The sequence below is a fragment of the Pinus tabuliformis genome, chromosome 5_1 (assembly GCF_031772625.1).
Source record: "Pinus tabuliformis cultivar Carrire ecotype Pingquan chromosome 5_1, CPIR1, whole genome shotgun sequence".
Lineage (NCBI taxonomy): Eukaryota > Viridiplantae > Streptophyta > Pinopsida > Pinales > Pinaceae > Pinus > Pinus tabuliformis.
This window is the reverse complement of record NC_142305.1, coordinates 867,946,883-867,960,937: the sequence shown is the minus strand read 5'-3', so window position 1 is coordinate 867,960,937 and position 14,055 is coordinate 867,946,883. Positions and strand designations below refer to the sequence as shown.

The following is a 14,055-nucleotide window of genomic DNA, read 5'->3' as shown; positions in this document are numbered from 1 at the left end:
ACTGATTGTGAGTTCAGTGAGTTAATGCATGCATGCATGTAACTAGTGTACTTCAGATAACTGAATATTCTCTCATAAATAACTCATGCATGTCAGTTCAGTCAGAGACCCAGTTGAGATCAGAGGATGGGACAATGTACTATCAGTTGCAGGGATATTCCCTTGAGGATATCTCTTGCATGCAGAAGGAATTCATTCCTTGAGGATTGTGCAGTTATTTCTGAGTTTGGTGAGTTGTGTGAGAGGAAAATTCACACAGGTGGCAGCGAGAAACTGCGCAAGGAAATAGGAGGCTTGGAGGACTGAAGGAAGGCATATGTTGTGTCTATTCAGTGTATGAGCAGCATTGAGGGATTGTACTGAGAGTTGGATAGCTTGTGAACTAAAACTTTGTGTAATCCGGAAATATTTCCACTTGTATGATAATACAGATAGCAGAGTTTTTAGCTGAGACTTTCCCTAAAGTATTCTTTTGTGTTTCATGTGTATGATTTCTTCTTCATCTGTTATATGTGTTCTATTTGATCTTGCTCAAAATCGATTAAGCTTCTGCAAGTTTGTTTGTAGAAGTAGATCAAGTATTTTGCTTTAGTATATTGCATTATCAGGTGATCTACAGTGAGAATTTCTACAATCCTTTAACACCATGTTTTAGTTCTGGTTGTTGATCCGATACAATTTGGTGATGAATCCCACATCTCTTTGGTAGTATTTTTCTCAAACGGATGGGGAATTAGGTGATCTTTCACCTCATCCAAGATTATCCTTTATGCCCTTACTTATTTCACCTCGTGGAGATCTATGGAAACAGGATATAACACTAGCACAACCACTATGGAGGTAGCAAAGCTCCACAACTTGTTATCCTTTAGAATAGTTGTGATCCAGAGTTTCGACTAAAGATAGTTTAAGCCTTCTTCTAACCATTATTCATATCTGCTACTGGTTTCCATGGTAAATCAAACCCTTAAATAACTATTCGCTAAAAACCCTAGAAAGACCATGAGCCCCTTTGAGCTTGAACATGTGCAAACTTGAATTTCTTTCAAAGGCTTGGCTCTAATACCATGTTATTTTTCTCCAAGCCCAGCAAAATGATTAACATGCCAATAAATGTTTATGCTCATAATTTTATTTTTAGTGAAATCCCAGAAAACTCAAATCTGAAATCTATGCACAATTAAAAGAGTTGAGCTCCTAACAAATTATGCACAATAGAAATAAGAATCCAAGCACAAACTTTTACATAGCTTTTACCTTGGAAAACTCTAGTGTCGAGAAAAACCAAAAAAGGGGGATTTTATTAGGATTTAGAGAAAATACTTAAGAAATTATTACAGTAGCAGATCCAGAGAATGTACAGCCAAGAACGACAACATAAATCGACCTCTCTCCTCTGCAATGGTATAGCCTAAAGTATGGCCTCTCTCCAGTAGAGTACAACCCTTTTTCTTCAATAGATCTTAGCCCTAGGTTCAGCCTCTCCTCCCACAAGAAACTCGACCCTAATACTCAGCCTCTCTTTTTTGCAAACATGGCCTAGGGTTCAACCTCTCTCTCATTTCTCAGTATGGCTAGACTATGGCATGACTTTCTCAAAACAACCCCTTCTCTCAACTGCTCTACCTTCCTTTTTTTCACTCAAATTAGCCCTCTTCTCTCTCACTCAATATGATCTCTAATGTGTCTTTCACCCACTCATTCCAACAATTTATAATTGTCATAACCCTATTTCCTCCTTGAAATCTTCAAAGAAAATATCAAAGGCCAAACTTTCTTTGATTTTTTCAAATGGAATATTAATTTCTAATGTTATAAACTTGAGAAATTTGAGTTACAAGTCCAATAATAACTAATTAAATTAATTATCATGTTTTTCCTAAGTTTGGACTTAAGAAGAATTTAAAAATGCCAAAATAAGTAAATTTTCAAGATATCTTCTACATCCCTGAACACAAGGCCTATGTAGAGACACCTATCCGAGCTACAATTTTAACAAGATAATGAGGGGGGTAGAACTCATGCTAGGCTTTTTCCGCATGCACTAAACAAGTCGCAACCATTTTTCACATTTTACATTTTCTTTCCATTATGACTTTATATGCTTTTACTATTCTTTCAGTTGCATCACCCTCTAGGGCCAAATTTCCAAGTCCTAACTCAAGGATGTGGATATAGGGTGCTAATCCCAATGACCAATAATGATCAACCCAAAGAATGGAGATGGATAATCTAGAGAGATGGAAAGTGGTAAGTATGGAAATACCCTATACATGTTGTATCAATTAGTGCCTCCCCAATAGTGTTCTTCCTAGACCATGAGGCCTTAGAGGAGGTCCCACTAGACTATAGACAAAGAATAACCACCAAAATGAAGTGGGGGAACGAGGATGCAATCAAGACCGTTCAATCATCCATTTTTCCCTCTGATCCATATTGATATGCCCATAACATTAAATGAAAGTGCATGATTGCTAGAATGGTTAGAGCACATGTTGAAATATGACCCAACTTCCATCAAAAAGCATGTTAGATGGGTCAGAACACTGACCAAAGTAATAAGTGAAGAACTCTAGCATAATGTTATTTGTCGGCCATCATAGAGTTATGTTGAGCCCTCAACAACTTCCTTTGATTTTTGAAAGAAAAAAAAAAACAAAAGGGCCCCCATGTAGATTTTGAAAATGCTAGCTTTGTTTGCATTTGATTTTTTTTGCTTTTATGGTTAATTCTTTATGTTTTATAATTTCCCTTTATGAGGTTTTCATCATCTTCTACTCTTCAAGATCTTTCCAGTGATATATATTTTCCTCATTTCAAGTTTCGGATGAAAAGTTATGGTCCTCTAAATAGTTGCATTATTATAATGTTTTGATGGCGTGGCATGTTGACATTGCAGGTAACATGGCAGTGAACATGGATGATGAATTCGCAGGTTGACTTGGCATGCTAACTAAAAAGATGATTTGTCCCCTAGATCCATGTGGTAATTCATCATAAGGAATACGATGACATGGAAATTGATGTGGCAAATCATGTAGGTTGATGATGTGTCTTTTCATTTAGCTGACATGAGTGTTGATGTGTCAAGGGATGTGGACTAATGATATGCGGATTCGAGCATCTGAAGGTGCATTAGGATGGCTACCAGTTTTCACCTTGACTTCTGGATGTGCTTTTTTTTATTTTATTTTTATTTTTAAGTTCTATTTATATTTTTATGTTATTTTATTCATCTCTTTGCTATCCGGGTGACAACTTCAACTTGTTCTTCTATATGTGATTTAGGATGAGGCCTTTTTTTGTTATTATTTTCTATCTCCTAACCGAATATTCAAGACGGTCAACTTCAACTTCTCCTTCCGAATCTCAAATATGTGGCTCCATGTTCTATGTCCTCCACAACTCTCATGCAAACTACATGGAAAGCACAAAATAATATAAACTCTTCACATCTCCCTTCCACAATGCACGTGGTACAATACTTTGGGATTTTAAATCAACCACTAGGATCAACTCACAAATTTCATCAAGAATTGTTGAGCAGCAACTTCCCAAAGCTACATCTTGAGTTCTAGAGCACTAAATTAAGCACTAGATAGCTCATTGGAAAGTTAAAATTATGAAGAACAATTTGAGAAGGATAATATTGTCAAATAAATAAGAAAAATGTCTTAAAAACTGAAAGAAACCAATGAACGTTTTGACTTTCATTTTCATGTTAGTTTTATTTGTTTTTTTAATTTTCTTTTGGTTTGATGAATGTACAAGTGTGGATTTAAAATGATACAAGAGCAATTGTAATAGGAAGAGAAAAGGAATCAAATCCCAACAATTCAGATGGTGGAGTCTGATTCGTCAAGCATTGGAACAAACTCAATTTTGTTAGATGATGGGACAAATTAATGGGAAAATGAAATGTTTTTGGCAACAACTCCAACAACTGAACTTTAATTTTGGAAAGTCATCAAATATGTTTAATCAGATTTGATATGCACAGTTTCTTTTATGTTTCCAATTTTTTTGAAATTAGACAACAGAATCTTTTTGTAAAAAAAATAGAACTATTATACATTATATACAACTATCTTCTATAGGAAAAGGGTGGGTCAAATGAATTGTATTGTATAGGACTGGTATTCTCTATCAACTGTTTTTTTTTTAAATCAATTTTGAAAACCTGGAAACTTTCAAAGTCCATTTTGTGCAATGAAAGTGTGTCTGCCATATATTACTATATGCATTCCTGCATTTATTTGATCCAAAACACAAACTCAATAAATGGTTTCCTGTTATGAATATCAGTGTTTATTTCGGTTCTATAATTGAGATATATATATTTGTGCTTTACAATTTATTTGATTTTCAAATTATTTCTGAGTTCTTAAATTAATTATCTTCTATCTGATATTTATATTATTACTTACAGATTGACTCTCATTATTGAGATAGATTATCTAGTTTATTGCATATTAAATTAGAGCTGCAAATAAACATGTCAAAAAATCACAAAACACAGATCTTCCCCAGCTCACTCATCAGAGCATAAAACTATCAAATGGTTGGCTGAAACCACATTTCAGCCAAAAGGATTACCATTTTAAACATCTACAATTCTTTCACAAATCTACATTTGGGCAAATCCCTTCTCCCCTTTTGGTTACAGCAAGATTTCCAAACATCGGCAATCACAGTGACCTCTAGGATAATTCGATTAGATTAGCATTAGGTTATATAGTTTTCAATTTTGTTAGTTTGGTCATTTAGATTAGTTTAGGTAATTAGTGTAGATTAGTTTAGGTAGAGGCAACTGGGCCTATATACTAGTGAGTACCGCTACACCAAACAAGGGTATAATTGGGCCCCGATTGGGTGGTATCTCCCCATTGCAGTTAACAATTTTCTCGCTTGTCAACAGGCTGCTGACTGGCTAGCTGTCAAATGAAGAGAAAAAATTTCTCCTATAGGTTACCCACTTTCGGAGAGTAATAGTGACTTCAGAAGCAGATGCCCTCGGGGAGATTGAAACCCTAGTGAGTGACTTCATAAGCTACCTCCCACACTATTGAATCCTATTGGCATCATTTTGAAAATTTGAAATCCAAAGAAATACAATCTTCCATGACTTATGGATAAATACATCAACACAATCCTATTGGCATCAATTTGAAAATTTGAAATCCAAAGAAATCTTCCATCACTTATGGATAAATACATCAACCCAAAATAAGGTTGGGGAAGGTCATTTCAATCATTGAAAATCTCAAGACAAGCATACCAATCAATCACTTGGTCTCACACTTGCAAGAGGCATCTAAGAATAAACCATGATAACATAAAAGAATGCATGCATCAAACATGCTTAACAGAACTGCCCCTCTACCAGATCCACAGAATAGCATTTACACAGTGACATGGGAGGACTACATCTGTACCAAAACCACAGAATAAGCATTTACACAGTGACTTAGGACGACATTGTACCATATTCACAAAATAAGTTACATTTACATGGTGACTTTAGAAACATCGTGCTCCGAAGTTCATGATTTTTGACAGTGCAAGGTAAAATAAAAAGAATTCTCATTTGACAGAGTTATGAAGCACTGATGTTGAAAGAGTCGGTACACAATAATCGGCAAGGTTGTAAAGATCACGTTCAATTCAGTGCATCGAAATTTCTTTTTTCAAGCTGAATTGGATATCTGGCCTCTTCGGGTGGAAAAGCATGATATCCCCATGGATAATTTGCATTAATGAAAAAAACAACTTGCCTTTTGCATGGCATGTAGGCCAACACAAAGGACGAAATACAACTACAGCTGGAGACAAGAAAGGAGAAAATTGTCCAGATCTTTACTGCAATTGCTGTAGTATTCGGCGGCTGCGGCTGCTCCTGCGCTCAGCCAGAGCCTGTTCTAACTGGGAGGAGATTGTCTTCAGAGTTGCATAGTTTGCTTCCAAATAGATAACTTTTTTATCAGTTCTTTCGCTGTTTAGTGCTTTGGACTGGCTTTGTTTACCTCCAAATGATGGCACTCCTCCCACATGTTCTCGATTTAATGAAAGCTTCAGAAGGAAGGATGGATCTGTCTGGTGAAACAGACTTCTGCTACCAAGCTGCAGCACAAGGAGAATGTAGGATTTAAATGCATAAAGATATACAAAACCTAGTGCAGATTGAAACAAAAAGGTGCCAAAACTAGCCCTTTGATATAGCAAACTTGTGAGTATTGGGAGAACTATAGGATGCTTTCATTTGCTTCAAAATAGTGTTTTTTCCTTTCTTTTGATTCAAAATCGTGGTTTACAAAGTCAAACAATGATATCCCGACTTGCAAATGTTGATAAATTTCTAAATTGAATTTTAACTTCAGAATCTACTTTTATGGGCACACTTTGCAGCCATGGCTCAGACTCTTTCTCATAATAAATTTTGTGAAACCACGAACCTGAAAATACTGCCCTCAGCATCACTTATCAGTACATTGCATGTGAAAAAAACATGAAATCAGACTGAGCATCTCTATTCCAGTCAGAAATATATGTAATACGAGCCACAGTCCAAACAGCCAGTCTAAGTCTGGATTTGGATGATTACTAAATAAACCTAAAAGATAATACTCAGAGTAAACCTTTAAAATCATGCATGAATATATTTAGGACTAATATGTTTTCGCATTTTAGTAACCAATATTTTTTTGGGAAAACACTTCTTATATTGAAGAGAGAAACATAAAGTGAGATTAATTACATCGAGTAACCAATCTATTTGACCATAAGATAAAATTAAAATCAAATGCTTATTGATGTTCACAACCACTAACAGATAAATGGAGTGTAAAACTGATACATACAAAACCAAGGACAATGGAGTGCTTCAGGCATCTCTAACATAAAATGAAAAGGAAAGGAAAGAAAGGGGAACATTTAACTTCAAAGAGTTGTCTAGAATCAGGATACAAGATGGGGACCTAATAAGACCAGGTGATCATGGCAGCTCAGTTAAGCTATCAGTTTCCACCCCTAACATCCATGGTCAAGAAGAAGCTTGTAATAAGAGTTATTGAGATGTTATACTTTTGTCCCTCTGTAGTCTGCAAATAAACTGCTCAATTATGGTGTCCCTTGTCATGAGGTCATTTCCTGTCGGAATTTCCTGTAGGCTGAAAGTAGGATGTGAAAAGCTAGATATTAAATGTAGGCTCTTTGCTGAAGAAGATCTTCCTATTTTGAGTCATCCCAGTGATGCAGTTGGCTACACATCTTGGGTCCCATTATGTGTCAAAGTTGATATAGAACCTTAAAGTCTCCACACATACAGTAATAACAACTATGGGTTTCATAATAAACCAGATATCTAATAATAAAAGGACAGCAAAACTTCAAAGAAATTGTCTTAGAGAAAGTAGATGGTACTCATCACGATGAGCAATTGCTTATTTGTAGAAGCAGAAATCAGTGTACTGCAGCGGGCTTCAGGACTACTGTATAGTAGATTATAGAAGTAGACCATAGGGATAATTGTCCTCAAATTAATTCTGTGACTGCCAGTCACCACTAATCTCATTCATTGTAGCATAACCACTTAAAATATCCAGAGTAATGCTTATGTAGAACTGCAGATGCAGGTCAAATGTATAATGTGCTTAGACATGAGTTTGAACTGTCACATGTATGGCAGAATGTTCTTGGTTTGATTTTAACACTGAAAGAAAAGTGTTTAATCCCCTTAGGCTTCATACCTCTCATCTGGCATCATGATGATCACCTAAATCCGAGACTTGGATATGACAAATGTTCATCATGTCTTCTACGTTTGTTTGGATTGGTATCTTGTTTTGTATTACAGTACAATTTGCCCTTAAGTATACATTTTATCCATTAGTGTGTACAACTAGAATGGTAACTCCCACTATCTACATAATTAGTTGCATAAGGCTGCAGGAGTATGCAAAGTCATCTCCTCTAATTAGAGGCCCTCACTTCTGGTGTACAAAACATGTTGAGTTACCTCCCAGTAAATCAAATTCTCTATTTTTTCAGCAAGTCCAGTGCTCCAAAGTTGATATTTTTCCATTTCCAATCTTTCTGAAGCAGTGAAGCCACAACTCCTTGCAATATCTCACTCACACAGAAGATTGTTTTCACAATTGCTATAAACAAATTCATTTTCCGTATTAACAGGCAACCATTACAGGTATATATTTCAATTGCAAACAAGCATATGTTGATAATAGTAGCATCGGACATGTGATTCTACATAGGTCTAAGTGTCTAGACATGTGAAAGTCATCCAAAGGTCCTTTAACCTTAACATATTACTTTAATTGAAGTAATTGTTTTTTATAAGAAAAAGTGAGTTTAATTTAATGAAATGCAAAGGTTTTTTGTATTTTTAGTGAATTAGATGAATCTCAACCTTTGATCTCAAGGGAAGTTGACTTTTAATATCAACCATCAATCATTTTGGAGATTCGGGCTGTGGATTCGGTCAATAACTCAAACTTATAAAAGGAAGGCTAGGGTAAGAGAAAAGACACATCAAGCACAAGAGAGTGATATAGTCAAGATATTAGTGATTGGGTGGCGAAGAACCTTCATCCAAGTGTGCAGATTACAGACAGATTTTGAACAAGAGTGATAAAGGTATTTTGCTCTAAGTGTTCAAGAGAGTGATAAAGGACTCACTCTCAGATATTCAGTCAAAAGGAGAGTGGAGTAGATTTACAGCAAAAGGAGAAAATCCAGTAGCCAAAATATTCAAGAGAAAATTCAGGGCATCCATACTAAAAGAGGGCAAGTGGCAGGCCATACAGGTTGTAATCTTTTTGCGGCAAAGATGCAGGGCCGTTCAGCAGCAGATCCGCAGTTGTACAGGACATGCGTGGACCATACAGCAAGGTTGTAGGACAGAACAATACATGTGTGAGTTTACAGACACATAGGCAACAAATCAGGGATCTTACAGGCCATACAGACAAGGCAGCAGGGGTCTTTTTATCTGGCAAAATTGCCAGGTTTGCTATAACTTATATTTTTCTCAGTGGGCAGTTTATTTTCCTAGTTGGGAAAGCCTGTGTATACTGAAGAATTTAATTAACGAAACAACACGTTTGAAGGAAAGAATTTATGTGTGTGCATATGTATGAGATTGGCTATTTTGCTTCCACAATTTATATTTTAGTTACCTGTTAAAAATTTCAGCAGTGCTTTTAACTAATAGATCAACAATAAATTTTATAGCAAGAGAATTTACTAGGTAATAAATTGCCAGTAGCTAGGGTTAGTAAAATTTAACATGGTGTCAGAGCACACACACTACGAGAGAGGCTGATTTCGAAGTTTTGCACAGATCAGCCCAGAGTGGGATTGGTGGAGACCATACTTTAGAGGGAGAGAGGAAGCTCGTACCAGTCAAAGATTTGGCAAAATTAAACTTTTGTGGGTGTTTTAAAGGACCAAAACATAGATCACAAAATTTTGCAGTAGATCTATCAAATTTGTAAGGGGATCTTAGCAAATATACAAAACTAGCAGTATTTTTTATTCTTGTGGGTGCTTGAAGGAATAAGCACACGACAGATTTTTATCAGATTTAGGAATAGCAACAAGAAGTCTCAAGTTTTAAGACAGGTTGGATGGGGATTCAAACTTCCTGCCCTAGAAGGTAAGGTTTACATTTCTATTGAAGGAAAATGACATTTAGGAAATTGTGGATAGGATAATTCCTTCACCGAAAGACCTAGTGCAATTAGCAGCTCATGAAAAGGACATTAGGGCTCAACAAGTTATTATGGAAGCCATGAGGGATCATTTGATCTCTCCCTTAAAAGAAAAGCAGTAGATCAGAGAGACATTTAAGATTCTAGTGGACCTGTTCCAAAATGATAACATGAACAAAAAGATGATCTTGAGGAACAAGCTTAGATCCATATAGATGTCAAGATCTAATGGTGTTACCAGCTACCTCATGACGATCACACATATATATAATCAGCTTGCAGCCACTGGGGAGAAAGTGGATGAAACAGAACTCGTCAAAGAGGCATTGAATAGTTTCACCAAGTCATGGGGACCATTTCTCAAGGGAACTATGCTTGGGATGATTGCATTAAAGAAGAGGCTTGGGAGGAGTCGAAAACCAGCAGGAGGGAAGATGGAGAGGACAACCTGACCATGATTAGTCAAGCAAAGAAGGGCAAAGAAAAGGGTTCCAAGGGTAATAATGAGGGGGCAAACTCTCAAACGAGGAAGAAGAAAGACTTGAGCAATCTCAATTGTTTCGTTTGCCAGAAGAATGGGCATTATACATCACAGTGTCCAAAGAAGAAGGGGAAGGGGAAGTTGCAGTAGACAGTAGCATCAACAAAGACACAGCTAGATGAATTTTCAGTGAAGTTTGAAAAGGACTTCTCACTAGTCTCCTGTCTTTCTACCACTAGCATCACCGGGAATATGTAGTACTTGGACAATATTGCATCATGTCATATGACAAAAGCACAGGAGCTATTTAGTAGCTAATGGAGAAAGACTCATGGATTCATGTAGAGCTTGGGGATGATACCAAATAAGCAGTGAAGGGAGAGGGAACCATTAAGTTCTAGCTCGAGTCGAGGAACATTGGAAGCCAAGGACGTGTTGTTTGTACCAGGACTAAAGAAGAACTTGCTCTCAGTCTCAGTGATGGAGGGCAGAGGATATGAAGTCATGTTTAAGAATGGGCAGCTGCTCATCCGTCTAGAGGATTCTATCTCTAACATAGCAGTAGCCATCAAGGTTAGTGAGGGAAATTTATACAGGTTGAAGGGTAAGCCTATTCAGGCTTTGGTACATGACAATGACAACTTCTATGAGTTATGGCATAATAGAATGGGACACCTACACTACAGGGTGTTGCCGATCTTGAAGGATATTGTCAATGGTATCCCAGGTTTCAGTATTGAGTAGCAAGGCATGTGTAGGCAATGTGCGCTTGACAAGAATGCCAAGACTACTTTTCCAAGCTGCAAGAGTATCAAGGGAATCTTGGATCTCATACATTTAGATGTGTGTGGACCAATGTCAGTAGTGTTAGTGCAGGAAGCACTATATTATGTGATGTTCATCGATGACTTTTCCATGAAACCCTAGATTTTCTTCATGAAGACCAAGGATGAGGTCTTTAGTTGGTTTCGGAAGTTTAAGGCCTAGGTGAAGAACCGAACAGAGAATGGGATCAAGATCTTGAAGTTGTACAATGGTGGAGGGTAAACTTCCAATGACTTCACGGATTTTTGCAAGGTAGCAAAGATAAAGAGGGAGATGACAGTCTCATACGACCCTCAGCAAAATGGGGTTGTGGCAAGAAAGAACTGGTTCATCATTGGTTCTACCAAGGCCATTATACGAGACTAGGATTTTCCTATGTTCCTTTGGGCAGAGGCACATAACACAACCATATATGTGCGAAATAGGTGTCCTCACAAGATATTGGTGGACAAGACGCCATAGGAGGCATTCACTGAGGTGAAGCCAAAGATTGGAAATTTGAGGATCTTTGGTTGTCCAATAAACATCCATGTTCCTGTGGAGAAGAAGATTAAGCTAGAGCCTTCAGGAGAGAAGGGTATATTCGTGGGATATAGCGAGACCCCAAAAGCTTACAAGATCTTCATACCAATGCAAAGGAAGATAGTTATAAGCAGAGATGTTAAGTTTGAGGAGAAGTTGGCATCTAGGAAGTCTCATGAGTTGCCACCAGAAGTAATAGAGGACAAGGAGCAAGAGGTAATGAAGGGAGAACAATGTTCAAAGACTTCCAATTCAGGGAGTGAACCTTCAAGTAGGGAGGAGGGGTTAGTAGCTCACTCCAATTTTGTTAGGAGACGCAAGTGATTCACATAGACATTAAGGGATGCTCAAGAGCATGTTGAGGCTCCTAGGAGCACATTCAGGGAGAGAAAGCCTTCAAAGAAGTTTCTAAACTACATGGCACTAATGAGTAACATTGTTGATGACATGATAGACAAGGAGGTTTGGAGGAATGACATGGTGAAGGACGATTTATGGGACATTGTCCCAAGACCTGAGAGAAACTTAGTTCCAGGTGGCTCTTCGAGACGTACCTTCCTTGCTAAGACGGAGTTTTGATGATAGTAACATCGAACAGGTACTTTTGCATAGGTTTAAGTATCTAGACATGTGGAAATCGGTCAAAGGTCCTTTAAACTTAGCAAATTACTTTAATTATAAAAATTGTTTTTTATAAGAAAAAGTGAGTTAATCTAATGAAATGTAAAGATTATTTGCATTAGTGAATTATATGAATCTCAATTGTCAATCACTTCGGAGATTAGGGTTGTTGATTCAATCAATAACTCAAATTTATAAAAGGAAAGTTAGGCTAAGGGAAAAGAGACATCAACGCACAATATAATGAGATAGTGAGACTCTCAATGATTGGGTGGAAAAGGACATTCATCCAAGTATGCATGTAATGTCCTCTTCAAATACAAGGATAATGAGGGACGAAATAACCTATCTGATGGTGTAGACTATAGAGTTGTTAAAGGGGTAAAAACCCAGTGTTTCCTATGTTAAAGCAACATTGGGCAAAAAGTGGGTCGGTTGGGGCTAAAATAGGGGTTACACACACGACCCCTCACATTGTTGGAGCCCATGGAAAATCTATAAATAGAAGAGGGTTCGGATCAAATGAGGCTCATCATTGGTTTGGATCATTTATCTCTATTTTTTCTTGAGCCTGAGGCTCTAAGGGTTATAAGACCTCTTTTACCCTACTAATTTCGATGGTGAAATTACACCCTAGTTAGCAAATTTATTTTTCTTCTTTGTTTTGTTCTGGAAAAGCAAGGAGATTATCTAGCAAATTTTTTGTATTCTCTCTATATCCAGCGAATCAACCTAAGGCAGAACAAGTTCTTTTGAGGTTGTTCGGGTACCTTCTGTGACAAAGCCATGATACATGACTACAGGGCCATAGTACAAAGTCGCAGGGCTGCAAGGTGTGATAATTCTACTGTGCAATTTTGCTAAGTAATTACCAGTTTTGCCAATGTTGCAATTTTGCCTATCATAAACTTAGGAAGAGTGGGTTAGCAGGACCCCACATAGCAATTTTTATTTGAGGTGGCTCCAACACAGGAGAAAGGAGGGAAAATCGACTTCCAAGTGGGAAGTGGGGGCCACCCAAGAGAAATACACACCCCTTGGAGAAAGGCATATTTGTGGGAAGAGAGAGAGGGAAAAGGGGTCAATGTATGGGGCCCACTTGGTGAGGGAGAAGCTCAATGATAAATAGGAGGAGGGGCCCACTTGGTGAGGGAGAAGCTTAATGATAAATAGGAAGAGAAGACTTCATTTGGAGGATTTTGAACCTTTGACAAACAAACTCACCTAGTACGCTTGAGTTGTTGAGCCAAGTCTACAAGTGTTGTTCAGCACACGAGATTTCAAGGGGAAATCTCAACTCCTTCTTCGGTGGACTTCGAGTGCCACCCTAGGGGAGCCTTTGCTACATTGTGGAGTTGTTTCGGAGAGCATTCTACAAGGAAATTCGAGTTATTCTGGAGCAAACTGGGCGCAGGAAGAGACCATGCACTCTTGAGGGGAGTGTGCCATAGGGTAGAGCTAATTCCGGAATTTAAGAGCATATTCCTTTGGGGTTTAGCAACATTTTTGCAATGGATTGACAAGGGGTTGGAAAGGCTATTCTTTAGGCCGAATTTGCCTTTCCTTGGTTAGTGCAGAAGTGACTGGACTGGGGCCTACGCAGTCATTGGTGAAGATCATTCGTTGTCGGGGCTTGATCAGGAGTTTAGGGGCTGAGTTTGCTTGGGGACATAAGAATAGTATTGGGGGGGAGTTTGATTAGCATTTTGGAGGTCTTTGAATGCAGTATTTCCTGGTGGTACGAAATACCTAGTTGGTGGAGGAGCACGCTATAATTGGGGGTAATTTTGGAGGTTGGAACTAGGCCCAACCCTTTCTGGGTCTTTGTGGGTTTGTTGAGGAGAGCCCAAGGCTAATTTCGTAGAATTTTTTGAGCACTCT

At 37.8% G+C, this 14,055-nt stretch overlaps 1 protein-coding gene across 1 annotated transcript in view; it reads right to left on the bottom strand.

The window, feature by feature from the left end:
* Positions 1–5,486: 5,486 nt before the first annotated feature.
* LOC149167587 (uncharacterized) overlaps positions 5,487–14,055 on the bottom strand; it is a 53,364-nt gene continuing 44,795 nt past the window's right edge. The window contains exon 3 of the mRNA XM_089433035.1: positions 5,487–6,120. Within this exon, the coding sequence (XP_089289161.1) occupies positions 5,857–6,120 (264 nt within the window). The 3' untranslated portion in view covers positions 5,487–5,856. The remainder of the gene's footprint in view (positions 6,121–14,055) is intronic.